At 35.7% G+C, this 27,611-nt stretch overlaps 1 protein-coding gene across 2 annotated transcripts in view; it reads right to left on the bottom strand.

Annotated features, from left to right (window-relative positions):
- FSTL5 (follistatin like 5) overlaps positions 1-27,611 on the bottom strand; it is a 268,652-nt gene that overhangs the window by 165,189 nt on the left and 75,852 nt on the right. For both annotated transcript variants that reach the window (XM_030947751.1, XM_030947752.1), the window contains exon 4: positions 18,934-19,182. In XM_030947751.1, coding sequence (XP_030803611.1) covers positions 18,934-19,182 — 249 coding nt within the window. The remainder of the gene's footprint in view (positions 1-18,933; positions 19,183-27,611) is intronic.

The following is a 27,611-nucleotide window of genomic DNA, read 5'->3' as shown; positions in this document are numbered from 1 at the left end:
AAATTTGTCACTGAGGATGGAGATTTATCAGAATTATTAATGTTGTATCTATTTTAGCCATCATATTGAAAGGAATACTTGCAAATTATATGGTATTTATAGAAATGATAGAGAAGGACTTTGTATACAGCCAGATAGTGACAAGAAAAAGGACAATGGTTTTAAACTGTTATGACAGGTTTAGATTGGATGTTAGGAAGAAATTATTCACTATGAATTCTTCACCGTGGTGAGGCACCGAAGAGGTTGTGCAGAGAGGTTGTGGAGGGCTCATCCCTGGATGTACAGACAGGCTGGGGTCTGGGAGGCTGGAGGGCAGTACTGCTGGAAGGGTCCCAGTGGTCCCAGTCAAAAGCAAGTTGAACACAAGTCCATGTGCCCTGGCAGCCAGGAGGGCCAATCGTGTCCTGGGGGGCATCAGCACAGGATCATCAACCAGGCAGGGGAGGGGATTGTGCCTCTCTGCTCTGCACTTATCCTGAACCCTGTGTGCAGTTTTAGGCACCACAATATAAAAAGGTCATTAGACCATTAAAGAATGTGCAGAGAAAGGCAACAATAATGGTGAAGGGCCTTGAGGGTAAGACCAATGAGGAGTGTCTGAGGTCACTCAGTCTGTTCAGGTGGTAGAAGAGGCAACTCTGGGGGGACCTCATCCCAGTCTACAACTTCCTCATGAAGAGAAGGGGAAAGGCAGGCACTGATCTCTTCTCTGTGGTGACCAGTGACAGGACATGAAGGAATGGCCAGAGGAGCTTTAGGTTAAATATTACAAAAAAGTTTTTCACCCAGAGGGTGGTTAGGTGCTGGAACAAGCTCCCCAGGGCCTGATCACAGAGCCAAGATTGATGATGTTCAAGAAATGTCTGGATAACATTCTCATGCACATGGTTTGATTCCTGGAGCTGTCCCATGCAGGGCCAGGAGTTGGACTTTGATGAACATTATGAGTCCCTTCCAACTCAGCACATTCTGTGATTCTGTGTTTAGGGCCAAGTTGGATGGGGTCCTGAACAACCTGGTCTCATGAATGGCACCCTTCCCATGGCAGGGCAGCTGGAACTAGTCGATCTTAAGATCCCTTCCCATCCAAAACCTTCTATAATTCTCTATTGCTGTGAGTAGCAGCACAGGTACCTGCTCCTTTGTTCTCTATTCTAATTAAATTCCAGCAGGAACTTAACAATAAAATAGATATCTGTGCAAACTTTCCATCTCTGGACTTCAGCACATTCTGTTCAGATTAAATCTCGGAGCTTATCCTATGCCAAATTTAACTACCACTAAGCAAGAAACAGCACAAGTTAACCAATAGGTTCAGACAAAACTGAGCAAATTTTTTGAAAAGGAGAAAAAAGAGACTGTACACAAAATTCAAAGCTTTCTTTCTAAAGAATAAAAATTACAGATAACACACATAACAATGTGTCTGAAATAGTAAGGTAGACTGCATTGTTCAGCAGAAAACACAGAATTAAACTTCCTATGCAGTGCTATTCCTATGGCTATCTGCAAACACATTTTATAATCATTCTCTGTGACATCACATAACCCAGGCACATTCATTTTTCAACCTTCTTCAACCTTCTTTGGAATCATTAAGTCCGCTGTGATGAAAAAAAAATATATTCCATATGGAAACATCAGCTAAGTAATATTTTTCAGGTCATAAACCACTAAGCAAGCAAAATCCAAGCATCTGATCACCAGTTCAAGTCAAATAGTACCTTCAAATTTATAAAATGAAACTTCAGCCAACTCATCATGGATATTTGCAGCTCATAGACGATTTAGAAATTATGAGAATCATTAACTCGAACTACAAAAGTTAACAGTTTCACCTTGCATAATGTACCACAAAATAGGAAATGGATGTTGGCAAAATATTCTTTGCATATCTTGTGCTTATTAGTCAAATATTTGTCATAAATTTATATATTTCCTGAAAACAAGTCTAACAATATTTTCCATGCAAAAAATTAAAATTCTTACAGAAAAGGTCAGCCTAGTATTTTTTATGCTTGAACAATAGTATCTTCCATATAAAAATTATTCAACAATTGTGACCACACCTACTTCTCCCTTGTCTAAACTACAGTGAAAAGCATAAAAAAAAATTGCATTCTATTGTCAAAGTCTGTTTTGCCATCCAGCATCAAACCAGCACTGTACAAAAGCAGACTATACTTCAGAAATTCTTTATGGAAAATGCGGTAGGAACATAAGGGAGTTTTATCTTATTAATTTTTTGAAAGAATCACTAGCACATAAATTACCAGTTCCAGTTTAAGGATCATGGTAGCGAACAGAGTGTGACTGGGTATTCAGTTAAAGATCTCATGTAATTTTCCTGCAATTGCTTTTCCTCTTGGATCTTATATTCATTGATCTGCCAAGGGACATCTTGCATACCTCCATCATTACTGCTCTCAAACTATTTAGTCAAAATAGCATTGTTCCTTCTTTTTGAAAGATCACATGAAGGATTCAGAGTTCAGAAACAGATCCTTCAAATATCTGTTTTAAATATAGAACAACTCTCTATATCAATCCCAAGCTATCATGTAAGACAACATTTTTCTTGAGATTCCAAAATCCCTTTCCCTGGCTCAAGGCATGGATGCTGTGTTCATAGAACAAACTGTACAGCAGGTTGCAATCAGCATATCTGAAATTATTTGCTTTATAGTGTCTTACTTCCCTATTTCTCCGAGTTTAAACCTTAGGCTTTTTTCTTCCTTCACATTGATTTACAGAGATATATTATTTTACAACTACTTGCATTAGAATTGCCTAAGTCACAGGTTCATCCATTCCTCCTGATAGAACTCTGATTATATTTCTTAAGGGATTTTTCCTCTCATCCATCACTGACTCTCATTCTCAGACTTCATTTTCAGTCTCTTTTTCCCCTGCTGGGTATTGTTCTCAGTATGGCTAGAGAGGTATTAATCCTTTTTTCTTAGAACATGTGAGTACTCTACTGCACTGAGCACCTGTCTCATCAAAAAAATACTCATAATTCAGGCTTTTTTTTTTTTTAATGAGTACAAACTTACTACTTCCAAACAAGAAATCATTTAGTAGTTCACCATTAGAATTCCATATAGTGCACAGCAAAACTGATTTGTCCTGAACACTTCTTCAGACAATTTCAGATATTTAATTTGGCTTATGTATTTAAATGGCATTCGTAAGCCCACTCTGGAAAAGTACACATTGGTAAAAACAGGTACCTGATGGCCTCATGCTCACTTCATAGAGGTGGTTGGTAGCTGCTATCTGATTAAACAACTACAGGAAGACTGTCCTCAGCAGTGGAGTTTGTAGTGTATAAAGTGCGCTCCACAGAGGGACAGAACAAAAGCAGATCTGCTCAGTGACACAAGGACATGACACCTGTCTGCCATCAGAAGTGCCCAAGGTCATGCTGGATGGAGCTTTGAGTAACCCAGTCTAGTGGATGGCACCCCCTGGCAGGAGGGTTGGAACTAGACAACCTTTAAGGTTCTTACCAACCCAAACCATCCTGTGATTCTATGAAAAAGTGAGAAAGGGAAAGGAAGAGAGAGGGAGAGCGAGTACAGAAACACACGGGCACTCCCCCAGCAACTTTGTCTTTTGTCGGCCATGATACACGCCTCCTCTACTGACTACTACTAATATAACTCCACCAGATAAGTACAATTTCCATAATTCTCTATATTAGCAAGTAAAGTAGAACAGAAACATAATAGTGATGTTACTCAGGCAGAAAGTTACTTCAGGCAGACCAGTGAATGCGGTTCCCATTCCCAGCAGAAGAAATCGAGTTGAAAGAAATATTGTGCCTTGATAAAAATTTCATGAGTTATTCTGCACTGGCAAATGCAAAGGCTTTTGTTTCCATGACACAGCAGCAGTTTTCAACAGAGCTTATCTCTTGCCTGACCCTCAATACACAATGTCCAGCTCAATCCTGCAGGTTCAGGAATTGATGATAGGAGGTAAAGTTAACCCAGCCATTTAAATTGATCAGTGTTCTTAGTTGGTTAACACACTGTTGAGTTGCTTGAGTACCTACTGAAGTCAGCTGAAAGACTTACATAGCTCTCATATTAGACCTTAAATCAGAAATGCCCACACCGTCCTGTCCTTGTTAGAAGTAGCATTGTATGCGCATCTATAGAGAAACTGTGTTACCTTAGCCATGCTATCTTACTGCTTTTATGTACCAGATATTTTACCAGAAACATAACTTTTTTCTCCTTTTCTTTTTTTATATCAACTGAATTAAAATTAAAATATTTCTGGATTTGAAGTCAAAAGCAAATTATTGTGCACTCTCAAGGTATAGTAAGACAGCCAAAGGACTAGATATATATATACAAATTTATTAATTAACCCATAAAAACTATGTGTGGAAGACTGTGTAAAGATATCGTTTTTAAATTGTGAATTAAGAAAATAATTGTATATTTATTAGACTGTCTCAATTGCCATGACTATCATAATGCTATGAGACATAATTGAGGGTTGATACTGGATGTCAGTGGAGGAAATTGAAAATAGTTCTGTTGAGAAGATTCTACCTTTAAGAATATGGTGCTATTAAGAAAATAGTGTTATTGCCTGCAAATGCAGTTAAAACACTATTAAATGCCTGTACTTTGAAATGTATCCCAAAGCTACTTGATGTCTCTTCCTGTATCTTATTAGCAGTCAAAAAAATTCAAATCACCAGAACATTTAAAAATGCTGCCCAGAGCAGAACAATTTTTATTATCAGCAGAGAGGATTATCAAGTAATCAGGGAACTTTTTCCCATAGGCAAGTCTGAACTGGTCATTTAGTGTTCATACTGATGAAAATACTCCCTGCAGAGATTCAGAACAGATGATAACTCAATCTCAGCAGCACAATGAAAACCCACCAAGGTTTCTTTAAATAAATCCTTCATTTGGAAAGTCACTTTTTTAACAAACAGATATTTACAATTCCTTCTACAGACACTGAGATACGATGGAGACAAGAAAGAAAAGTTCAACCTTAAAAAAACATTGACCAAGGACACTTGAAGAAAGACCAAGCAGATTCAGAATACTTAATAACAGAACACTGTAAGGTGTGACAGCAATTTGTCTCAACTGTCACACCTGTCACGTAAAAGAGGGAAAAAACTCAGTGATGCATTTTTCAAAATGCAAAACAAAGCAGAACAACAAAATTGCCAGACTTTGTGAGTATCTCTTCTGTATTTTTTTATCTAAAATACAAAGGAAGATGGAGGTTCCACATAATAGATGTGCATCCTTTTCAGAGAGAAAATAAATCCCTCTGAGTCATTCATGCAGAAAAATTCTCCAAGTTAGGACGATCTTACAGGGAGCAAAACCCACAAAATGTACCTACCCAAAAAAATACCAGTAGACTGAGACATATGAAGTCAACAGGAAATGGAATTCCTCAGGAAATGTCTATCCCTGTGTTCTATAACAAACTAGTATGAGCTCTACCTGAGCCTACACACTCTACTGAACACCACTATTCCTCCACTACCAATAAGCACAAGAATTTAAAGGGAAGAACACAATTCACTTCTCTGGCAATTGTAATAGAGTCTACATTTCAGAGGCGCAAGCCATTATTCTTGGAGTCACATTTAAGGAGTATTTAAAGAGTGCACACAGTAAAAATTTAATGTTAGGAACGTGCTAATTTTAACTTCAAAACATAGTGATTTGTTGAAATAAGCGCACCAAATTGTGTATAGCCTCATCTCAGCATTCAGAAATACTTTTAGAGTATTCAGAATGAGTTGTGCTTTCAACAATCCATGGAAGTCAATTGGTTGAGGTACATTGCATCAAGTTAACAGAATCTTCCTACTTTGCTGAAGTTAGGAAAGCAATAAGGGAGAAATGCAATCAAAATAATGAGATAATTGTACAGGCTTTTACTTGCACACTGATAACTTTCTATTTTTTGGACACCTCAGATCAGAAGAGATCTTTATAGCATGTCTGAGTACCACTGATCTCCAAAGACTGAGAGACTGGAGACAAGGCCAGCCAAGTCACAGACTGGAGGGGCCCACATTTGTATGCCAAGGAAAATGGTGAAATGCCTGTAGAAACAATTTTTTTACAATTTATTTTGACAGGAATTCCAGCCTGACAGCTTCTTTTCTTTGTTGAGTATTCTTGTGTTGGGGGTTTTGTTTTGTTGATTAGTTTTGATTTTTTTTCAAGAACTGACTCTACTCTTATTTCCATTTTAGTTTCTCAGTCTTTCAGCAATTTTAAGTAAAAAGAAGTAAAAATTGTTGCAAATGACTTGGAATATAAAAAATTATAATACTTTTTTAAAAATCACACACACTAAAACACTGCAGGTGACCAAACAACCTAGCAGTGTACAGCAAAGCAAGAAGTAAAGAAGTGTAACTTAGAAGAGAAAATCCAAGTAATTCATGCTATTCTCTTTTCACCAAAACTTCTTTTTCAAAGTTTATCACCATCTTGATTGGTCAAAATTGCGATTGTACTGTATTGCCTGCATAATAACCCTTTTGGTTTAATGAAAGAGACAGATCTCTGGACTCTACATACTTAGCTTTTATAGAGACCCTTTTTTTTTACAAACAAGCTTTTCCCTCTTTATTTTTTTTCTTTTACCTCCTCATAAATAAAGATTGTAAATAAATTTAAACTGATGTCATTTCTGGGAAGTTACTAGGCTTTATTCTACATTTTGTGAGGATTAATAATCCTGGCTTTGTAGTCTCGCATCTACTCAGATCTACACAAAGAAAAGTTTTGTCCATCCATTTTCTACCACTTTTACAATTAGAAAAGAAGAATTGGCATTCAACACTTTTTTAAAGTAATAATGGAAGAATTTGACAAGAATATTCCTGTAAGTTTTTACTTCTGCAGGTAATTTCTGTTACATTTGCATTCAACTTCTTGCAAACTGAACCTCCTCTTTTTCACCAGTCTAAGCAAATAAAAAGGGTTACCATTTTAAAATGAAGTTCTCTCACCTTCTCTTGTAATGTTATGTACAACCACTCACTTTACAATAGACAGAGAATTAGGATCCACTCCTGTTTGATTTACCCTGTGTCTTTTAGAAATAATAATACTTTATACAATATTCTGCATTGAAAACTCAAGTCCTTAAATTATGCATTATAAAAGAGTACTTAAATACTGCAACTACCAAAGCCTCATCAGGTGAACTCTGCATGAACATTTTGTGTTATCAGATTATCATACACCACCATTCACAATTCAAAAATTTCTTTAACTTCAAGCAAGGTCCAGAAAGCTTTGTAAAAAATTTGTATACAACTCAGGAAAATATACTTAGCACATGTAGACTGAAAATGGATCTACAATGCATCCTAGTATTGCAGCCCTTTGATCATCTAAACAATTGCATTGCTCAGGAAAACAACTCTTTTTAGCCTACATAAGAAAACAGATTTTACATACCCAGATTTTCATCTTCCAGAAGCCCCAAGCATGCAAAACAAGCACCACAGACTGGCCCCATCCATACATCATTCATGGTATGAAAAAGAAATATTACAATGCACGCTCACATCCCATGAGGCTCAAAAATGCCTTCATTGCCACCATCACCACTAATACTTGTTTATAGAGTAAAACAACTAAAGAAATGAAGCAATTATTTTCTTTTTTTTTTAATCACTTTTTTAGAGTTAAGTGGGAGATTTTTTTAATTGAATTCAAAGTCATATATGATTGTTTAGGTTGGCTATGCAAAGAGAATATCAAGACTACTCTAATGGCTATACATGGGGCACTTAGACTTACGTTCATTTATCTGCAAACCAAAAAAATGAAAAAAATCTCATTAATAAATAAGGAGTACTAAGATGAAAAAAAACCCCAAAAACGTGACAAAACAAACAGAAACCCCAAACCACCTGAAATGTCTTAGGAGTCTCTTCTGCTCTCTCCTTTTTTTCAACTATCTATTCTCTAAAAGTACCAGACATAGGCAAAGCAAGTGTAACTCTACTTTTTAAAAAGCATCAAGAATTTCAGAATACTTCTAAACTTTTTAGTATTTTAAAGGAGTCATAAAAGAAAATCTTAAAAAAATTAAACTGTGAGGTAAATTTCCATAACACACAGAGTAGGTAAACCCCATCCAATATAAGTGAGGAACTGTCACAAGTTGTGATGTTTGCCAAATCAACTGGATCTATGTTTCAGGCAAATCCTGAGACCATTTCAGAACAACATTCAAGTTTACATCACATTATTTGTATAACCAGTGTGTTTTCAACTGTTTTTTTCACATTTTGGTGGGGGGTGGGGTGTATGCGTGGCCTTTGTTTGGTTTTTGTTGATTTTTTATGGTTTAATTATTTCAAACTCCTAACCCAGTATTCTCTTCCTTGGGCTCTCTTTTACATCTTTCATGCCTGCAGTATAACAAATATTCATCAATTGACTGATTTCAATGAACCTAATCTTCATTAAACTCAGTAGGGAGGATTGAATTAAATCCTGAGATCACTGAAATGATAGTGTTAGAGAAACTCCCATATAAACTAGAAGATTTTCCCTTTCCCACAGTAATCCTTAGTACTTTGGGATTTTTTGTTAATGAAAATCTGAAACACATAATTTTTAATTTCCTTTAAAAAATCAATTATAAAATACTGCAAAGAAAGAAAGCATTAACACTCATATATTGTATGTGTCATTTGTGCTTACTCAGCTATCTAATTTATACCAATTTCATGTACTCAGTATTATACAGGGCTTTCTAATCTTTTACTAGCTTGGGGTTTTTTTCCCCTACAAGATTTATCACAAAAGTATGTTTTTCCAACTACCATAGCTAAAATGTCTGCTTTAAAACTTCATCATACAGTAAAGAAGATAGATATATTCCCAGTGTGGCCATTCACCACCTGCTTAAGCAAATACACTTCAAGATGCTTCTACAATTGTGATAAAGTGACAGCAAATCTAAGAGCACACAGAACTCATATTCTAAAATGATGATTGTACAACTATAGTTTGCATCATAAGGGACCAATAAAAATCTTTATGTTCTGTTTGAATGGTAAGGACTTGTATAAAAGAGAAGATGGAATAGGAAAATAACAAAGAACTGATGTATTCAGTAGTTGTCTTAAATTTAGAAGCACTAATGAAACTTCTTGACCATAATTAGTATTTCACACTGCAAGGATATTTTTCTCTCTTTCAGGTTCTTTTTAGTGATATACAAGGCTTGCCATTTTACTAGATCCCAGGAGCACTTTTTTCTCATTTTCCAGGTGGGATTAAGAGTATGGAGTGCTCATGATTAACAACACTTCTGCTATTCTCCATGCATTTAGATTTTTATTCTTCTAATTATCAAAGTGATGACTGGGAAATGCTAATTCAAAGTTTCCTCCCTGCACAGTGAAATATCCTGACAAACAGGCTGAATACTAAGTGAAAACTTGCAGTTTTATTAGTCAATAGTACTTTTTTTATTCTGCAAAACAATTATTAGACAGATATCAAATCTGTATTAAAACACTGCTAACAGCAAAACTTCAATGTACTGCCTGTTTACCAGGATTCTTAGCAATAACCCTCTAGAGAATACAGCTAAGAATTCAACTGCTTTAAGGCCAACATCAGCAGCTTTCTTTGGCATAAATACTTTTTCTTGTAGAGATTCAGCAGACTTAGTCTCTAAACGGTGAGAAGGAAAAAAAAGAATCTCCACCATCTGTTCCAGCCCTGAGGGAAACAAACTTTCCTGGCAGTATATAGTTCAGGATTTAATTGCACCCAAAGCCAATACAAATACATGCAAAAATATAAAACATCACTCTTAGTGAGTGGAAGTTTTGTATAATTTTATTTTAGCTTATTTCTTAGGGCTATAGTTTGACTTATTTTTGCTATAATCTGTTTTCCTTTATTTCTGTTGTTTGCTTTCAACAATTTTAAATTAAATTCACATTATCATTCCAGATAAAGAGAAAGCTAGCTAAAGGATCTAATCAGATTTCATCACCCAGTTTATCAAATTTTATTTACTCTCTGCACAAGTATCAGGAGACGCACATTTACTAAGGCCAATGAGAAAGACTAGTTTCTTCATAAAAAGTAAAAACTTCAAATAATACAAACTTTATAAATTTCATATAAATTATTATAAATAATCAGTAACAAAGATCTGGTTTCAATGACAGCAAAAGGGAGAAGGTCAGAGCCAAACAAGAAGAAAAATAAATTAGAATGAGGCAAAAATTAACTATTTTGATTTTCTGAAATTAATCCTTTAAAATCAGTTTCAGCTGGAGGATTCTTTGGACCATTCTATATAAATTTAAATATGAGCCACCTTTTCTTTTAATCTCAGGATAAAGTCTGAGATTATATAATCTACTTTAATTGCAGTTCAATATAATCTATTTTAATTGCAGTTCATGTCAAAAGTATTGTATAATCAACAATTCCATGACCAAAAAGTGCTGTAATTGAATCACTGATTATAGGTCTCCATCCAACTTTCAATTATTATCTTCTGCTTGCAATGTTCTCTGTTACAGAAGTAACAGTATAAAGTCTGGCTACAGTGGTATAAATACTTTTGTTTTTTAAACTAAGCTATATCAAAACTGCTAAGTCCTGGCAGCAAATAGAATATATACAATGTTCATCAAAATCATGTCACTATTTATTTTATTTGCCTGTCTATGACACAATTGACAGAGTATGCTGCCCAAATCATCTTCTTTAGAAAGCGCTTACAGCTACTTATTTTCTAGTTGCTTCTAATACATGTTCATACTATGACTTTAAAAATTGAAAACATAATAATAACATGATAGCTGCCATCACAAGCATGGCGGCTGAAGCTTTCTTTGTTTTCTTGCCACAAGATGACACAAATCAAAAGGAAAAACTGGAAGTCATCTAGGTAGCAATCTACTAAGAAATGTAATTTGGAAGCATCTGTCTGTTGCATTTCATTACTTCTATTCTGCACAATTAGATTCCAAGAAAGTTGAAAAAATATACAGTTGAAAAATATTTACAGATATTGACAATTTGCCTAAACTAGCTAGTGTGAACTGAGTATATTAAGTTTCTTTAAACCAATTTCATTTCTCAGGTTTCACTAGGATGCTACAGAGTACAAACAAGCAAATAAGCTTGAAAATGCAATGCTACATTTCTAGTTTAGTTTCCTGTAAACCTCACTGACCATTCCATATTAAAAGAGGCTAAATGGCAAACCACAAGAGAAAGCTTTTAACTTACAGGTTTTATCCACTGTAAATTTACTTACTCCATCCATTATTAGCTACTAGAGCCAGAAATGGAAATTAAATATCATTTTTGCAGGCCTACTTTTCTTCAAAATATTCAGATTTTGTAAAAGAAGCTATGGCTTTTTTTAAGTTGGGATACCATATACTGGCCAACTTGAATTACAAATATCATGCCAATGCCTTGTATATGTATCCAACTGCTAATGATTTTTAAAGGCCAACAATATGTTCCATCAGAAAAATTTCCTACAAGAATTAATGGTAACTCTGACATTATTTAATTAGAACTTTTTAAAGTTTCCATCAGACCAACCATGTTCAGTAGTTTAAGACTTTGTACTTACTCTAAACCTAAAAAATTATGTTTCTCACTTAAATGTCTGCCTGAATACAAGACTTCCTTTATTTACTATAAATTTATGACAAAACATTTAGTTTGATTTATTGCATAATAATTTTCAATATCCCATACCACCAATTTGATAGTAAAAAATAATTATTTAATTATTTTGAAGTACAAGCAGCCATTTTGTCACTACACTGCGCACTACTGTTACCTGTTTTCTTCCAATTTTAAAAACATTTGCTATCCTCAATACTAGGCACTAACAACACTTATTTTAGAATGCCACAAAAAAAATTGTGTAGTGGAGTTTTTTTTGCCTTTTCCCAAAATTTTTATAAAGGCTATTTGAGCACGGAAATTGAGGCATGATTTGAATCGTACCTGTACAATCCTTGTACTGCTAGCAACACAACAACAATTTTCTGACAGTATCGAAAAAGCAGGAGAGCAAAGAATATTCTATCCTGTGAGTGGCACTGCCCTATCCACAAGCCCAAGTTACCAGGTTTGAAAGGAGGGCACCAGCAAAACTCTGTCCACTGATTACACTTTGCCAGAACTCTACTTCTGTTTCTCCTCCTCTGATCTCTCCAATTCTTCCTCAGCAGTACCAGAAACTACTGAATTTTAGCACCATGAGCTACATTCTGTTTCTTCAAAATCTGGCTGAAGGTGTATAAGTAAAGATGTTTTTTTCAGAGACATTTAACCACAGAATGGTTGAGGTTGAAGGAAACCATAAGAAATTATCTGGTGCTGCTCCCCTGCTCAAGAAGGGCCACCTAGAGCTGTTTGCCCAGGACCACATCCAGTCAGACTTTTAATATCTCCAAGGAAGAAGACTTTACAATGTTGGTTGGCTGATTCAGTGACTTGGCAGAGACTTGAGAATGCAGCTTTCAGGTTAATACAGCTTCCTTGCAGAGATTCAACATCATTACTGGAAAAACTAAGAGTTTTTAAATTTTCTACCAGTGAAAGTCTGTGATATCCATAGACCCACTTCTTTGTGTGGTATCAAACAGCAGTGATGACCTTACAAGAAATTTTAAACTTCATTATGTTTGTACAGAGATTAGCTAGAGAACTTTAACTAATTCTTCATCACTATGTGAATGTAGAATACATAATAGGTTAGAGCTGATTAATAGATTTATCCCAGAATTGCAGGCATTGATACACAAAGACTGGGAGTGTTTCAGACACTGATGTCTTTGCAGTATATCTTTATCCAGGCAATAAAAGCAAAATCTATATTCATAACATGTTTTAGGAGTTGCCCCATTGTCACTGCCCCATCCAACATTTCAGAGGCTTGAATTCAATGCAAAGGAGGAAAGAGAGAGCAGAGTTCAAGACTTTAGCTGCAAAGATATACAATATCACCAACAGCAGTGAATCAGGGAATGTTGCATGTTCAGTTTTTAAATTAAGCTTCTTATATGCATGTTCTCATAAATACCTTGAATTTAGCTTCACTCTGCAGATGTAGTAGCAGATATTACATATGTTGGCCTCTCCTGCCAGTTAGTTTGAGCAATTTAAGGTAACACTGGGGAATTTAGGAGAGATATTTGAGACAAATCTTGCATAGATATTGGAGGAAAAACCAGCAGTTTCCCAAGTCTCATGAGCAGTGCAACTCAGGAAAATGAACTGCGTGGGGAAAGCAGAGTAGAGGCACAGTGCTAAAATTTAGCATGGTTTCAAAGCGTATTAAAAAGACCCAGCTTTCTATTGGTTAGAGCACCACTTTCCAACAAAGTGCTGAAAGAAGTACCACAACAGCCATTAACAGTGATTTTTACCACTCTGTGAATGTGAAATCAGTAATGTTTTCTCTGCAAGAATTCAGGATTTAATATTTTCTTAAGTGTTGCACTAAAGGGAAGATATATAGATTATAGGCTGGATTAGTAATCTAAGTCTAATAATTCCTATATGCTATAAAATGTTTCAAGATCAAGCTAAAACTTCGAGTTCTGAAAGATTTTTTCAGATTTCTTTTCACAATACAGCTTGTGTTGAACATACTTCTGGAGTGATAACTGAAGCTTGACACTTTATTGGCAGCAACCTTAAGGGTGATGTTATATGCAGAAATTCAGGCTTTTAGAAAGAATGTAATAATGATGTGTTTGAGAACTTCAACAGAGAAGCCAACTGATAGTCAAAGTAAAAAAGCAAATACAGCTTAGAAAAAAGTTCTTTTGCAATGAGAACACTGGATTGAGATTCAGATTAACATACCCTAATTTCTTTTGAAAGATGGCTAATGATCAAACTTAAATAATGTCTTTAAGATTTATATAAAAGACAAGATGAAATATTTCTAGAAGTGAAATTGGTAAAATGACAGAGCCTTATATGCTTGCTTTTGAATTATATGAACATCAGGTAAGATTAAATAAATGCCAGTGTTTCTAAATTCATGCGCCAATATTTTAAGAACCAATCTAAGATCACCTAGGGCATAAATCAAACACAAACAAAAATTTTAGAAGCACAATCTTTGAACTAATCTTGTGGAAGTCACTGTAGAGGCTAGATAGGTATCCTAAATCTTTTCTGTGGGAGAGTTAGTACTTAGTTCACTTTAACTAATTCCCCCAGCCCTCTTCAAAAAGAAAGCAAGCCTATAGGCTTTTCCCTAGTATTTACAGTCTGCTGCTGAAATCCTCTGTAGCTTTTACTCACAGGATCTGCTGTATGTCAAACACAAAAAAGCTTGCTCTGAATTTGTTTCTGCTTTCTTATTTCACAATTTTTATTTCTTTTCATGGCATACAAGGCAGCCTACTCACATCCACTCTCAGGTTGCCCTGATGATTTTGTAAGACACCTTCACATCTTTTTTCAGCCATTTACTATTTTTGGTCATTCCTGCTAATGTTTTCTGAACTTTTTCCAGTTTCCTCGTACTTATTTTGAATAAGTAGTTTGAAAGTCAGTTTCACAGCCAGCTCTCATCCTCTTCTCTGAACAACTTAGTATTGGGAGCAAGCTTTCCAACCTATGTTTCTACTTCGTCTTTCAGGAACACTCAGGGGAAAAGCAAATGCTATAGCAGTCTTTAGATATCTAGATATTTTAGTAAGAGTAGTAAGAAATCTGAAGCCCACAGACTTGTTAACAGATGAAAATATTTACCAAATTACAAACAGACCAAAAAAAAGAAATATAAGAGTTTAAAATAATGCTAGTATCACAAGGACATCACAGAAGCTACAGAAAAGTAAAAAGTTTACATATGAAGTCAACTTTATTCTACATTATTCTATAAAATTCAAAGTATATAGGAGCGTTTGCTACATTCCTGAAGATTCAAAGCAAATTGCCATTTGCTATAATGACTGAGTGTATCACTGCATAGAAATAAATATAATGTAATGTAATATACACAAGAAGCTCAGGTGCATAGAAAATACAAGATGAATTTGTCATGGAAAGTTTTTAATCTCTCATTAGAATAATCTTAAATATTTTACATTTTTTAGATCATTCAGGCTTGAGAACTCCTCAGAAAATGATAGCAGAATTTTCATTCTCTAACATCCAGTTACAGGACACTGGACTTGATCAGAGGAAAATAGAGGACTCTACAGGTATACAAAACACTCCTAATTTAAATTCATAGAAAAGGAGATTATAAGTAATTAACTTCTCTGTGGAATTCATTTTGCATCTATATGAGAAGAAATTGAGACAGTTTATTGACTAATTCTCAGGGTCACAGTTGGCATCTAAACATCTAACCAAGCCAGTAGGAAAAATCGTTCAGTGTCTGATGCATCATGACATGCCAATAAGTAACTGAGGGAATAATTACAGGAGTGGAGGAAAAGTAATTTCTAATTTAGTATGGCCATTATCTTGATCTGTGTGAAAAATGTAACATTTGCATACCAGTCTCAATCATCAAGGAAAAACTTTCAACTTCAGTTACTGTTTTGCATGTGTCCCACGCATATTTCAGAAAAAGGTGTTATTTAATTTGATGTGAAGAAATAAATATAGCAAGTGAAAAGGAAAAAAAAAGGGAAAAAGGAAGTAGTCCAATGAATCTGGAAATAAATAAGCTACAATATAAAGCACGCAATGCATCAGAATTTAAAGTTTTAATTTAAAAAAATAGCATGTCAGCAGAGTACAGCTTTGACACAGCTTTCACTACCTCAAAATGTATTTATCAAATGTTTCAGAAATTGCTCTCTCTGAAGGCCTCCATGCTTTTTGTCTGTGTTCTATGCACAGCTTAGCTAAGACACACATTTCTCAGTGATTTTAATGGACTTTCAACACATAAGCCAAAGATCTCTTTCATTTAGCAAGGCAATCTTTAAATTCCACTTAGCATGTAAGTGTTTAAAAGGGCAATTTTCAAACCATTAAGTAGAACTCATGATGTTTGAGATCAACTATAAATCATTTGGTTACAAGATGTATTATTCAAATAACTATAGCTACCTAGCTACTATTATAATGTTAATTAGGTATATAGAACATTAGCTTCTAAAATTTTGTTCTCCAGACACAGAATACTAGTGTTTTCTGGTAAGCTTACTCATTTAAATAAGGTGTCTTTCTCAGCTCCTCTCATCTTGAGCTCCATACCCAATCTAAAACTTAAAATTTCTTCATCAAGAAATATTTCCCCCTGAAGAGGGGAAAACAGAGAACCCAGTATGAGGATTATGAAGCACAAATACCTCAAAGCATGGCCTTGTTAGAGATAAAATACACCAAAAAAAAAAAAAAGCAGCTAAGTACACAGTAGTTTGATCTGAAAATCAATGATTAGCAATGAACCAGAAATTAAAAATACTTAACTGCTGTCTTTACATAGTCATTGTTGACAGTGACTGACTTATCATGTAACAGCATCTTGCAGGCACTCCTTTGCCCTCACACCCTTCCCCAGTTCAGACTAGCCCCTTCTAAAGGATTTTGTGAAAGCCTAAACAAAGCACTCAGAATATTTGTTTTCTGATCTTCTTTGATTTTTTATGGTCTCAGTAGAAGCTCCTTGAAATGAGATCCCTTGCGCTGGAGGATATCAGCTAAATAACGAGGACATGTGGCAGTGCCCTTGTGACACCATCAGTAGTGATGGGGTTCACCTTCTCTATCCAGGAGGAGCACTCTTAAGGGGTTTTTCCTATTAGCTTTTTAACATTTTTGACCTGTAACTGGCAGAACCTTCAGCTTTATTGAAGGCAATCTACTAGTGGTTCGCTTAGAAACGTTTTGTAAAGAAAGAAATCATATAAAAATAGCTTGAAGAAATCATATAAAAATATTCTGCCTCCATTACCATATAGATATAGTGGATGTTGGAAGATACTCACAAAAGACAGGAGATGCTGGAAGATAGCCACAAAAGACAACAATGCTTTACCAGCCCTGTGCTCTACTACAGCACTGAAGCAGGTGAAGTTAACATAGAAGAAATTCAGATTGATAAAGCCCATATATATGAAATAAGATAACGAAAAATAACTGTTCTCAGTTATTATAATATATAATAATATATAATAATGTATATAATATAACTGTTCTCAGTTATATTATAATAACATCTCATACATTTAACACTACTGAAGTCAACGTAAGATGAAAAAGAAGGAAATGAAATATTTTACATTATTTTTAGGCATGTAGTTCTAGCCCAAACTAGAGAACTTGAGTATCTTGATAAATTACAGTTTTCAGAAGGCATCTCAGACAAAGCCAGTCAGATATCCTAGTTCTTTGCTAAAGACTGTAATTGACTAAAGGAAAAACCTACTTTTTAACTTTTTTAATCCAGCATTTAAATTAGGTGTCTAAAGTTGAACATCATCCAGATACTCCATTGTCCACAACAACAAGTGTGAAAGAAGCATGGTGAATTTAAAACATAAAGATGAGCTAACAAAACTTAAGGCAACCTTTGGATTGTATTTCTACCTGAAGTACTGTCTCATTTCCATAAATAAATCTCTCTAAGATGAAAAAATGTAGCAATGCTATAATTTTTTCCCACATATGCTCTGAAATTATTTCTGCTGTATACACCATACTAAAAAACTGAAATTAGCCCCCTAAATTTAAACATTCTGTGGTTTTATACTGTCATTTCTTCTACCAGAGTACTGCATCATCAAAGTTGTTTTCTTTTTTTAAAAAGAGATTGTGATTGTTAAGATGGAAGCATTCATGTTTTGTTCTTAATGCACAAACCATTCCCCACAAGCACTATATGTTATACCCCCAGAATCCCATTTTTATTTTCCACTACCTCAGAACACATGCTACGTACTTAAGGCCTATATATTGTGATGATGTATCCATTTTATACGGTGTCCACAGCTAGTTTTGAACAAAGTTAAACTTTTGCTATTACGTATATATGGATTCCTGTTAGAAGATTTCCACACCCCCAGTTTAACCTATGGATACCTGTACCTCAGCATTTTTTATGAACTTGCTGAGTTTATCATGTTTTCAGGAAGCACTAAAAAGACTAATAAAAAAGGGCCTTATTAAAAAAATTTCCCCTCCCACCAAAGCCATCCACCTTCTTTTAACCAGTGAAAACACACTCAAAATCTGTCAAAGTACTCACAAATATTCAAATTCTGCACTGTCAGAGTTCCAGAAATCTGCAAGGTGTGCTCAAATTATACAAAAAAAAGAGCATGTTGCAATTGTTGACATTGTCAGCCTAAAATGATTAGCATAAGGTGTAGCTCTCAGAATTCAAGCTGGTATCTCAGCACTCAAAAGATTAAAAAGTAACTAATCTGGCACGCTTTGATGAGTACAGAAGTAAACTTTTCATTATGCAAATTCAAAGGAAGAAAGACCCATTTAGCCATGAACAAGCTGCTGATCTATCAACTTCAACACCAAATATAAGCACAGCTCCTGCAACCTTCCAAAACTCCTCTGAAATCCTAAATTCTGTTTTTTCCTGCAACAAAGATTAACATCCTTCAGGCTCTGGGATATAAGTACATTTAGATGAATGAGGTCAGCAACCACATTTGTAAGGCAAGCTGCCATAGATTAGTTTCTAAGAGACAACTGGTTTATTCAGGTTAAACGCCTAGAGCATTCAGTATAAACAAAAGAAAAAAAATCCATAAGGTATCTCTGGAGTGCAATCCTTACTGTATTAATATTTCAAGTCATTTATTCACTGTACACTCAGTGCAGAGGCTATAGAGATTTAATTGAACAGCTTGAAAACACATACCCGATAGCAATATTCCAGATATTGCTCAGCCATGCTTACCTTTAAAGAAACAATCTTCATTGTGTACAATGGTGATCTTTTGCTTTTTCAGACAGGCAGCTCTGTGCACTTCACAGTGGTTTTCATAGAATTCTCCATCAGACCCACACACAGGTTTGTAATGTGGCTTGCAGTGCTCCATGCACAGACACTCAGCTTGGCCAGTCTTCCCATTCACAACACAGTGCCTGCCCAGACCACAGTACTTGTTTTCACATGATCCAAAATGGCCATCCTGACCAAAATACCCTTTAAAAAAAGAAAAAAAAAAAGAAGGTTTTTATTTAATAACTACATTTTCCTTAATTGCATGCAAGGTACAAAAAGGATTGATTTGAGTAAATGAAGTGACTCTTTTGTTACATCCTTGACTAATATTAAACATAGGTCGGCCTGATGTTAAAAAAATTTAGTCTCTTTATGATGATTTTTTATACCTCTAATCACTGTCATAGGCTAACTGCAATTTAGAGCAAGATATAGTAACAAAAGTTACTCTTAATTAAAAAAATTCATAGTAAATCATTACTTTTTCAATGTATATTGAAGTTTGTCACCTTAAGATTGCTATACTGTTGCATGCAATAGAACAATGTATTCTCTAGAATTCATACCATAGGATTGGTCTCAAATTGGAAGGGACCCATAAGGATTGAATCTAACTCTGCTCCTTGCAAGACTACCTAAATCTAAACCATGTGATTAATAGCATTGTCCAGAAACGCCACAAACTCTGACAAGGAGATAAAATGGACATTTACACATTGAGACTGATCCATGAGAATAACTAAAGCGGAATCAGGGCTCTGAATCAATATGGAGAATTTAAAAACAAAAAAATGACAAAACCTCTGTGGTGGCATTACAATGACATTTCAGGAAACAGAGCATAGAAGAGCAGGACTGATATATCAAATGAATGGTGGCTAGAAGGAGTCACAGGAACCTCTAAGTGTTATTTCAATTATGATAAATGTGATTTGGATGGCAAACAGAGCTTTAAGAAATAGAGGAGTTTCTGCTGGCCACAATTTTCAGTTCCTTCTGCTCCTAGAATAAGGAAACGGATTGTCTACATTAGGCTACCAAAGCCATCTGCTTTCTATCCTAAAAGTGCTGCTGCCACCATGTAAGATAAACACTGTTGTCAGTAGTAGATCTCTTGGTGAAAGGGGAAGTTCAGTGCACAATAATATTTCCTTATTATATGCCCAGTTTCCATTTTGACTGCCATAGAACTAACTATGGTTTCTTGGCAAGAGAAAGTGAACGATGTGAAAACAATGTGAATATGAAAGCAGAATTGTAATTGCGATTATCAATAAATAGGTTTTCTGATAACCTAGTTGTGTCATAAAGTATGTATAAAAATACTAAAATGCCTCCAAATGCAGGAATAGACACTGCCCTTCACAGTTACTTAATTTTATTCTCTCGCTTTGTATTCCTAATGTCCAGAACAAACACCTGTTATTCTAATGCCTTGCAATACTTTCCTTATCCTCACATCCTAGCTGAATCCATCCTTGGCTAACCCATATAAAAATAGCATGAAGAAGCAAATTACAATGCATAATTTGGTAGTAATTTGATCATTCTAGATTCATTTTCCATAGCGAAATGTTAATATGTCAATACAATAGCTTGAAGTACATTTCTTCAAGCCACTGAGAATTTATGTTCTTCACTTCAGCGGCAGATATAAAATCTCACCACTTTTTCTTCTGAAGCTTATGGGTCTATCAGACAACCATGCTTTGATTTCTTGCTTTCTCACACAGCACAAATTTTCTAGACAAATGTACTACAGAAAGCACACAACCATGAAATTTGGCTCTAATGACATGTTTTCACTATATTACTTGGTAACAATTTCAGCACAAAGTTGAGAGGACTACATATTCACCTCAGATGTTGTATGGCAGATATAACTAAGCCACAGTGATTTTTATACACATGTAAAGACCCAACTGATGGTGGGTTTACCTGCTCACGCAACAAAATGACTTGAAACAGGAAAACCCAATTCAACATTAAATTTTTCCCGTAAGTTTTTCAAAGTATTCCTCCTTGTGCCAATGTATCACCACCATACATAAGCAACAGACATGGACTGACAGAAAATAACATAAACCAAATTTCCCTATTTCCTTATACTAAAGCTAAGCTCAGGCAAAGCCTTGGAATACCCAAGAGTGCTTTATAGCACAGGTCACGTATTCACATTACAGAATGTAAGAACTTCTTTGAAGTGATGGAATTGTTACAGTTTGAGGACAAAGTACATAAACCATTATTATTTATGCTTTCTGAACTGAAGATAAAGATCTCAGAACATATCTGACAACTGCTCTGAATTATTGAGAGGTGTGTGATGACTCAAAAATATACTGTGCTGTATGTTATGAAAATAGAACTCATTTAATACTTCTCTCGGGACTTCATCTTAGCACTATAATTGAATCTGATGTCTGAATGCAAAATACCTTCTTTCTGATAAGGGAGAATAATTTACATTACATATATTGATATTTATAATATTGGTATTTGTCAACATATACCAATTATGTACAGCAATAAACAAGCAACTTTTCTGCCTTAATGAAAAACAGTATTTATTATGAAATGTTTTATAAATGTCTTCTTTTTACACCGTTAACTACTCCAAAACAATACATAAATTTGCATACATCACTGCATATGCAACTCCTTCAACTGAAGTCTGTGGTAAAATTCCCACTAACCTCAAGAGAGGTTTCTCCAGATACAATCTAAAGCCTTCAGTCAGCATTATGTTGTAGCCATAAGTTTTAGTATGTTTAACAGGTACTGTTCTGCCCAGAGAAGGAGCAGCTGTGTGGTGTTTACAGTACATATTTAAGAAAAAACACTTAGAAATGTACTCTGAAGCATTCCACCAAACTGTGGTTACCAGATTACCAGATCACTCACAGCAAAGAAATAAATTAAATCCATGCAATTCCAAAACAGGTGACAAAATGCTTACAACCATAAATTTGAATTAAATATGCACCTACTTATGAAAATGTAAACAAATCAATCTAAAGAGGTTTCTACAGGAATACCAAGAAATGGATCGAGATATAAGTTAAAAAAAAAATTAACAACCAAAACCCAGCTTAAGTAAAACCAATTTCTGCTGCTTTTCACTGCTCAAGGCCAAATTGCAAGAATCACTATATTTGGCAAATCTATAATTTGATATTTTTTTCCAAAAAAGGTACTTCGTAATTTTAATCTTGGAATAGAACTGCTACTAAGCCACAGGAATCTTGCCATTAACAAAAAAGAAACCACATTTTAAACCAACGTGGGCTGTGACATGCAGCCCATCCATGAATGGCTGACTATGTCAGTCACCATCAGGAAAGTGACACTATTACTATTCGTTCCTGAATATATTATTATTGGAGGTATACTTATGATACCTTGATAACAGATGAGGGTTTTTTCAGTTTGTTGGGGTTTTTTAGGGGATTTTTTTAGTTGTTTCGTTGGGTTTCTTGAATGTCAGTGTAGCTAAGTCTTCTAGCATGAACTTGCTTAGGGTGCAGCACCCATTCAGGAGACCATCATCATCACAAACACAGTGTTTCAGAAGGTTGTTGTTCTATCTAAGCACACATTTTAGAAAGTAAATCTGTCTGAGAAGAACTTAGGATGCCATATTTAGATATAATTCAGTAATTTAGTTGAGAAGGAAAGCAGCATATTCAATATTAAGAGACTGAAAGCCAGTAATTTGGGATGACAAATAATCTAGCCATGAATGCAAATATTTTTCCAGGAACTGTTATTGTTTATGTGATGATAGGCAAGTCTACCTTAGTCAAATGCCACAACACAAAAACAGGGAAGCATGTACCCAATATGAGTTATGAACTCTGATTTTTCAGCTAAAAAAAGTACTATATTTACACATTTTGAGAGGATCTAAAGTACTACAGGAAACAAAATGTACTTAGTTCCATCTGAAAATAAGTCAAGAAATATTCAAATTATCACAGCCTTAAGTCTAAAAAAAAAAATCTCACTTTAAGAACTATCACTAAAAATGTACTACACCCAAAACAGTCAAAGCAGTCACACAGGATTTTTCAGATCCTCTTGAAATTTAAAACTCTAAACAGATACCAAATAGAAGGGCAGAAGTCTTTATTTTTAGACAGTAGATAAAGTAAAATAGGTTTAACTTAAAAAAAAATTTAATAAATACAGTTTCAAGTTTCCAGTTGGCATTCCTCATACAGGCTGCCTATTTAAAGGATACTTCAACAGCATCCATAGCTGAGCAAGTTGTAGGTCACAGTGTGATTCATTTACATCTGGGAATTAAGCTGATGTTTTAGCATGCTAAAGACTCACAGAAATACATACAGATACTTCATCCTTTTATCGAATCAGTTTAGAGAAACATTGCAGAGCGAAACTTGGGAAATTCATGGGAGTATGAATCACCATGTTCTACAGTTGGCCCAGAGCTGGAACACACACACACACAGGCTTTCTGTGTGCTGAGCATTCTCTCACAAACTCAGACTGTTTTCTTACTTCCCTAACAACATAATTTACATTTATGGCTTCTTTCCTAACTTGCTGCATTCACCCACATGTCATGAAAAACAAAGTGGTAGCTACTTTTCAAGACAATTCAATGATATTTTGTGTGCAAATAACTAATGGTAATTTCCAGGGTCAAAAGACCTGTGGTCCCATTCCCCCCTCTTCTACTTGAAACCATTCTGTAAATTACAATTCCACCTCTACAGCTGTACCTTTGCTTAATACACTATCTATGAAAGGCCCAACCAAGACTGTAATCCTTGTGTTAGTAAGTGCTCAGTGTAGTCTTAGGTTTTAGAAGCAAATCAGATTTTTCACCACCTACCATTAAGACTTGTAGGGCATTAACACTGAGCAAGACCCCAGTATGACCTGTGAGAATCTGCTCATAAATATTAAAGCTCTAGATTTTTCTATATTTGAACTGTAGCATTTTAGCAACAGTTCTTTAACAATTCTTTTATTTCATTAGCCAGAACAGCTTGTAATTACATTCACTCAACATGACACTAAATCTGCACTACTCATCATCCAGAACTCTTGGTATATTAAATTCTTCAGAAATTTAGATTTTTTTATTTTGGCTAGGAATATTTTGGGCAGTGGACAAAATTTAAAGAAAAGAGTGGATTATTTGAGAGTAAATAAAAAAAATGTTCAAAAATTTGCCAATATAAAAATTGTAGTAATGAATTTCCACCACATAACAGTGGATATCTTAACAAACTTAAGAGAACTAGCAGCTCAAAGATGGGAGGGTAGGAAGCAAGGACAAACAAAAGGCCCACAGCCATGCAGGGGCAGGATGAGGAGCAGCAGCCCACGGCCCCCAGAAATAGCCCCTTGCAGCTCACAGCCCTCAGCCCTGCTCTTGCCTGCAGGAGTGAAAGAAAATCATACACATGGCTCACCATTATCTTCCTGTGGCATGATTTTCTTTCAGCACCAGCCAAGTAAGGTCCAGTGCTTTATACTAAAGTCTACTCTGCCTGTGTGTACAGTAAGTTTTTGGCCAGGTCTTGCACTCTCCTTTCCTTCCTTCCTCCCTGCCTTCCCCCTCTGCCCTCAGACATACATCTACCTTTCCTCTTTCCTTCCCAGTAGGGGCACTGGAAGTATTGTAAAGATTTACACCTCCATAGAACATGATTGAGATCTTCTGGTGGACTCAGTATTTATCACTGAGGACCAACTTACAGAAATTGACACAGGCATTATGACTGTACAGGATTTAATCAACCTTAAAAGTCAAGCCTAAATACACTTAGGAGAATAGGGACTCTATATTCAAATAAAGTGACTTTCTTATTGCCCTATAAAGGTAAGTTGGAACAAATTAGGAGAATGTGCCACGCTTTTAAAGGAACTAATTTGCAAAACTACAGTAAGAAAAAGGAGAACAAAATAATACCAAGTAATATCACGGAGATCTGTAAATGCTGAATTGCCTAGCTATTAACCTGAAATATTGAAACCTCCCATAAAAGTGCATCTTTCAGCGAGAAACAGTCAGGTTAGCATCTTTGATCATATGAATTTGTTCTTCTTGCCAGCACTTAGAAGCCATCTTCAGCAAAACTGACAGAATTTAGGTTCCTCACAAAAGAGAAAAATCAAATCATACCTCCTTTACTTGAATGAAATTGAAGAACAAGAACAAAAACACCATATAAGAAAATGAGAAGTTACAATACAACCAGAACTACACAAAAACCTCTTTTGCTTATTTGGCAGAAACTTTTCCTTCCTTCCAGAGCCTTCACCTGCTCCTCTCTCATCCTCGTAGTAACGCCCTTATAGGCTTGCTCCACTCCAGGAGCCCACATCAGGGAGCTCAGCAGCTGCCTGACCCTTGCCTTCTGCAATTACAAAGCATTTCCACGTGTTCCTGCCTTGCCTCTGTAAACTTTCTTGGTCACTAACAGGGTTGTGAAACACCTGTTTGATATCAGAGCAAATGCCTGTGACAGCTCCACTAGGGAGCCCTTCCTCCTGTGAGGTGCCTGTTCAGATTTCTGCCCGTACCAAATTCAGTGTCACCATCCCAGTGGTGCTGAGCAGTGCTCTGCCCTGTGCCCACACAGCAGGGTCCTGTGGGCCACCTCACCTGCAAGCTCCCTCAGGTGACATCACTCTCCTGGCAAGCACAGCCCTCATGCTCACAGGAACCAAGGAGGAGTTGCCCAATTCTCTCACTGCTAGGAAGTGATTCTTGGGCACAATATTGAACCTCATAAAAATCTCCTCCATTAATCACCCTCCTTACCTTTGAGCAGTGACCATTAAATTTATAAAATGGTCTGTGGGCTCCAGACATGCTACTTGCCTTACGCGAGGGGAATGGAAAATGCACACAGGTCTGACACAAACAGCTGAATAGATTTGGATTAAGAGCACTGCTGGCTCTAAGTGTAAATATACACTGATGTCTTTGACCAGTTTCAAGCCAGCAATTCATTACTTTCAATTAAATCCTTAGCTCTGATTAGCATTAGCTGTGCTTGTCTTTCTCACATATGATCTTTATTTTGAAAAATGTTTATAATTCATTTAACATCAAACCAGTGGCAAAAAGAGTTTCTGTAACACAAAGCAGGAAACAAATTACATGTTTGCCTCATCACAGATACATGGACCCTTATTCAAATGGTTGATTGCTTTTCAATTGCAGCACAGCAGGCAATCCTCTATTCTGCCAAACATATCACCCAATGTCAGGAAGAGCAGGAAATGCGCATCATAGTGACAGCAGTTTTGAAAAGGTCATAGTCTGAACAACCTTTCAAACATTTTAAGCTTATTTGAAATAAGGGTTTATGAATATCACAAAGGGCTAGCTTAGTTCTCAGTCAGACAAAACAACCTTTTTTTGTTGTTATTATTATTCTAAGGCCAAACGAATAAGTTTTAGCAACAATGATCAAAACAATCAAAAGTTTGAGTAAATTATTGACTAGAATTTTCCTTTTACTTAGTTATAATTAGGAAGGCTCATTTAGTTTCAAGAATCAAGGTTTAACTGCCATATCACACAATAATATTAATTATTCCTCTTTGGCAAACTTTTCACATGAAAAACACATTTGTCCATTTTGAGCTAATAGTATAGTAAAAATCTATTGTTTCCTTGATAGCTATATATGGCTTTCCTTGGGATTAAATATGTTTCTGTATGAAACAACATTATAAAGAGAAAATTTATTCATCCCTGATCAAGCAGCTGTCATGAAATAGGTAATTCAATTATCTATGGTAAAAACTAGCATACCATAGTCCAGATATTATTCTATATTCCTGTGTTAGACATGGAAATAACACTGTTTTGTTGGAGTTTTTAACTTCAAAGCCCTTCTTACAGATAAATCTGTGATGTCTTTCTGCCACCTTCCCCAGGGACCTGCACTAGAAAAGTAGTACACACATTGAGCAGCATCTAAACCATATGGTTAAAGAGCAGCATCATTCTGTTCAAGGAAAGCTAAAAAAGAAATGTCAAGTATTTTCAGTTTTACTGATGTGAAACATTTGCTCCTAGCAAATTTTACATTGCCCATTTTTTCCCAGTTGTTACAAAGGAACTGTGGTGGGTTGGCCCTGTATACCACATACTGCCCACCCGATTGCTTGCTCACTGTCACAGGAATACAGAGGGAATTCAGTAAAGAATTCATTCATTAATTTCCACTGGCAGGCAGATACCCAGCCATCTTCTGGAAAATGGCAGAAGTAACAGGGCCATGTCTTAACCACCAGTATTTCTCCCCTCCCAGCCTGTTCTCTTCCTTTTGCCCAGCTGGTATTAGTGGGCAGAATGTTTTATGGAGTGGGATGCCCTTTGGCCAGTCTGGGCCAGCTCCTACAGCCATGTCTTCTCCCAGCTTGCTGCTTCCAGAGGGGCAGAGTGGAAATAGAAAAGCCTTTATGTTATTAAAGAATGCTCAGTGTTAAACTCAGCACTGTTGTGGTCACCAATGAGAGTATTATGTGGGCTGCTTTCATGACAGAAAGAGCCAGTACAGGAACACTGTGAGAGCTTTGAGAGATTTTCCAGGCATTAATAATCCCACAAAGGGCATGTGGGTGTGTGCTGCAAT

The sequence above is a fragment of the Camarhynchus parvulus genome, chromosome 4, assembly GCF_901933205.1.
Source record: "Camarhynchus parvulus chromosome 4, STF_HiC, whole genome shotgun sequence".
NCBI classification, from domain to species: Eukaryota; Metazoa; Chordata; class Aves; order Passeriformes; family Thraupidae; genus Camarhynchus; species Camarhynchus parvulus.
This window is presented reverse-complemented; position numbering and strand designations above follow the sequence as displayed.